At 36.2% G+C, this 4,490-nt stretch overlaps 1 protein-coding gene across 3 annotated transcripts in view; it reads right to left on the bottom strand.

The window, feature by feature from the left end:
- Positions 1-3,149: 3,149 nt before the first annotated feature.
- LOC126393420 (signal transducer and activator of transcription 1-alpha/beta-like) overlaps positions 3,150-4,490 on the bottom strand; it is an 18,004-nt gene continuing 16,663 nt past the window's right edge. For all 3 annotated transcript variants that reach the window (XM_050049582.1, XM_050049584.1, XM_050049583.1), the window contains one exon: positions 3,150-3,704. In XM_050049582.1, the coding sequence (XP_049905539.1) occupies positions 3,579-3,704 (126 nt within the window). In that variant the 3' untranslated portion in view covers positions 3,150-3,578. The remainder of the gene's footprint in view (positions 3,705-4,490) is intronic.

Genomic DNA, 4,490 nt, shown 5'->3' with positions numbered 1-4,490 from the left:
GATTGTGTAATTTGTTGCATCTGAGATAAAGAGAAGTTGGTTCTTTATTTTTGTAGTCATAGTTAAATTTTTCTGTGTACGTTGCTCATTTTTAAACACATAATGTTAATAAGAAGGCGGTTTATCTGCTTTTCCCCCACATCCTCCACCCATTCCTGTCAACAATGCCAGCAACCAAAGACCTGCCCAAATTTTAAAATTCTCTGAATCTAGATGAAGAATACCTATTTTTGCAAATTGGCTTCATTATATAGGCGTCTTGGACTGCACCAGGGCTGTGACTAAAGATTATGATGCTAATTATTTCCTCGATTAATCAGTTAATCATTATGTCAATAACATGTCAGAAGTAGTGAAACATGCCCTGTGTAATTTTCCACTGCCCTTGGTAATGTCTGTTATGTTTTATCTGACTAAAAATCAGAAGATATGTAGTTTATTATTATGTATGACAAAGAAAAGTGTCAAAGAAGCAGAAAACCAGCAAATGATTGGCATTTTGGCTTAAAGAATTATTATTCAATAATCACAATGGTTGCCAATTAATTTTCTGTCAATCGACTAATCAGTTAATTGTTGCAGCTCTAACCATCATGCTGTTGGGTTTTCCTGCACAGAACAATTTCATCAGCACAAGGACAATTTCTAAAACTTTGACAGCTATCAGTCTGAATGGACTTCTTGCAATAACTCTTCAGTATTCTCATATTACCTATGCACTAGAAAGTTATTTCCAAATGCTCTTTCACATACATCTAATCCAAATCAAAGTCTATGGCTTTACTGTAAGAATGTACCAGATTTTCCCCAATGACATTTATTTTGAAAAAGTATATAAATATGAATAATGCATACTGTGCAATGACCTTGACTTGAATTAAACAAATTGTGTCAACACACAGGATTCAAATTATGTTGTAACATTACAAGTAAGTTTTTTTCTCATGGTCTCACAGTAGTTGCTACATTTCCTGAACACTGGAATTTAAGTGTTTATAGAGAGGCTATATATTTCACATACAGTATTTGATCTCATTTAAAATTTGCTTGATGGCTTAAATTTCACAATAGTGATGGATAAAAAGTCCATACAGGTTGGGAAACACTGTGGAGCCCCAGAAGTGACAAATGTCAATAATGAACTACCTGATGAGTCAAAAGTAGTCTATATTTTTAAAACTACTGTAAATGTGTGTAAAAGTTATATCCATGAACTCCAATGAGGTAGAAAATGTATCAATATATATGGTTCTACCTCAGTCCCTCCTGTTTTTATTACCCTTAGCAGATGTTAAATTATTCATTTATTTGGTGTTTTTGCAGACATGAGAAGGGTTTGCTGGTATCTGAAACATTCTATATGTGCAGTAATGGTCTCTTCATACATCCATAACCCTTGCCATTGTCTTGTAATCAGGTGGTTGGTAGCATGTAAGTGTATTAATACCACCCACTGTTATTAACTATGGAGGGCTTATTCTTTCTCACACACACTCTAGACAAATCGTGGCCCTGGACCATAAACACCCTTCTCGCTGTGATAGCCTAACTGACAGCGGTGGTGTGTCTGTGTGTCACCAAGTTGGAAATATCGTTTAGAAAATAGTTTTTCCCACTTAGCGGCTCATAATTAGTTTAGACCATGACATGAATGCAGCATTAAGCACAGCGGTGCTAACACCAACAAACTCACAATGGCAACACTAACATGCTGATGTACTTTCCATGTTCACCATTTTAGCTTAGCATGCTAGTGTTCGCAAACTATGGAAGCCAATAAAAGTTGTGCTTGCAATTTTGTTAATGCAGTTATTTCAATAAATTATTCTGTTGTCTCAAGAAAACCAATTTTGTTATCTTGACATAACAAGATAATTACCTCATTATCACAAGAAAACCAAAGGTTGTTTCCTCTTACATCAAGAGTGCCGGCTCAGCCCGCATAATGTCCTGTCAACTGTGATTTTGTTGTAAGCTAAAGTATGTCAGAATAAGCAGAGGGCTTCCCATAACTGATCAGCATGAGACTGAACTTCAGTCAAGGTCTAACACAGGCAGACATTGCAGTTTCTTTCTCAGTGATGTTAAAGGCTGGTATCAAATGTGATCAAATAAACTTTTGTTTTAGAGTTCTCCGAATTATCCTGTAATCTCAAGAAAGTACGTATGTATTCCTGTGATAAATTATCTACTTATCTGTTCTTGGTTTCCGTAGAAAATGCATATTAGCACTAAACATGAAGCACAGCTGAGGGTCATGGGAATGTCCTCAGTTATACAGGTATATGGTCTTAAATACAACCTCATGTTAGCAAAGTTCATGGCAAACCATCGATTAGTAGTTGAGATATTTCAGAAAAAGAAACAGAGGCAATGTCACTGTTCTCCTTCCAGAACAACAAACAATACAACAAAGTTAACGTATATGTTAAAAAGACTGTGTTTTAGATGAATTTTTTATATAATCATATGTAGTGTATAGGCTTGTTTAACTCATTTTATCCATTATGTTTTTAAGACACTGACAGAAACAAGCGTGTAATAATGTCAGGAAACAGTAACTTAAACTTAAGTGTAGATGAGGTGTCAGTGATTTTAGGCTCCATTCCAAAAAAATCTGATGGTGGGGTTACTCCAGTAGCTCATTTCATCCACTGTCTTTAGTTAGAGGAAAATATTAACTGTTCAATATTTACAAGAATTTCAAATGATTCAACTTACTCTTACGTTATATATGTAGTCAGTTATACTTGGCATAACTTGACTCACCAGGCAACACATTAGTGACACTTGCTGCTCATAGGACTCTGTTTTAAGTGCTGAAAATTTGGTCACTACAATAACACAATGCAAAAGGATATAAATTTCAGGAAGTGTAATATACTGTGCTGCTCTTAGACTTTCTAATGAAATGTCTTTCCTCCTGTTGAACTGATTTCTGAAGGTTGTTATTTTTTTTTAGAACTACAAGTTTGTGCTTTGACCAGGTGATGTGGGGGTCAGAGCAGATTCCCCGCAAAAAACTGAAAACAAGGAGTCAAGAAGACAGGAGGACCCTGAATGTATTTGTCCTTTTCTCTGTATAAATGAAATTGTTATTAAAGGTTCAGTACTCGATAAAGCAAATGTTATTTCTCTCAGCACTGGAATGCATTCAGATATGTTTATTTTAATAAACAAAATTGAAGAACACCTACAATACATCATGGTGTTTTTACACACAGCACAGGCATTTTCATTGAAAAAGTAATGTGCAAATAGAAATTTCCTCAGTATACATTTAAACAGTACAGTAGAAAAGCACATTTGTTAGAACCACCTCTTACATCACCTAAATATCTTAAAATTGCTTTTATCTTTGCACAATATATCCATATGGCAGAATCTTAAACAATTATACTTATACATGTTGATCATTGTTTTTATGGTATTCTTAATTTTTACAATAAGCGACTTTGTTCTGTTTTCTTATTTTTTGTACTGTATTTTTTTCTTGTACTGAAAACATTCCCTGTACTTGGTGAGTGAGAGTCCCCATTCTGATAACTTTCTGGTTCTGACACAATAAGGCAGCATTTTCAAAAGGTGTTATATAGATCAACAAAGTTGGTCTGAGATGATGCCATATCTTGGTAAGTCATTAAGTCGGGGAGTTCAGGTAAGTTGAGTAAATCAGAGAAGAGTTCTTGATGATGCTCCTCCAGCTACAAGGAAACAAAAAGAGTTTGTTTTAAAATAACTGCAGACAAAAAGTGTTTCATACAGTGAAGGGAAATCAAACTATATGTATCTTAGAAAAACCTGGAATTACTGAAATTATGATATTGTAAAAGCTGCAATAATTAATATTTTCATTTTAACATTAATGTGAGAAGTGTCGAATCCACAGAGGATCACCACCCAACTCTGCCGTACCTCTCAGCTCTCTCTATTAAGTTTTATTTATTTGTTTTTTTATATAGCTCGCAACCCTTCTTTTTGATTTAGTCTCACTGCTCTCATCTATGTCACTTCCAGCAACAACAGGCAGCTGTTTCCATTAAAAAGCTCAGATAAACCAAATGCTCACCATCCATCCACCACGAACAGATGTGTGTTAGTAAACAGCTGGTGAACATAGTGGAGCATTTAGTGGCTAAATAGACAGATATTTCTTTTAGGGGTTGGTGGAGACCAAAACAGACATGAAAGAAGAGTGAATATTGGACTCGAAATTTGTAGGTGGCCAAACATGACTCCAAATGTATGCTGCTGGATGTGTAGATAAAGGGTGATAATGGGCTCTAGTTTCGCAGACTGGGCGAGGCGGACGCGAAGCGCAGGTCAACTGGGTGGGGCCAGGCAGATTTTGCAAGTTTGGCACACCGTGTGCGCTGGCGCAGCTACTCCTCTTTCCCACCTCCGTCCCTCCTGCCTGCACAAGTCGGAAAGAGGGAGGAGAGAAGGCGTGGAGTGGGTTTTACACACATCACACCAATCAAATGAGCCCC

This window comes from Epinephelus moara, chromosome 7 (genome assembly GCF_006386435.1).
Source record: "Epinephelus moara isolate mb chromosome 7, YSFRI_EMoa_1.0, whole genome shotgun sequence".
NCBI classification, from domain to species: domain Eukaryota; kingdom Metazoa; phylum Chordata; class Actinopteri; order Perciformes; family Serranidae; genus Epinephelus; species Epinephelus moara.
This window is presented reverse-complemented; position numbering and strand designations above follow the sequence as displayed.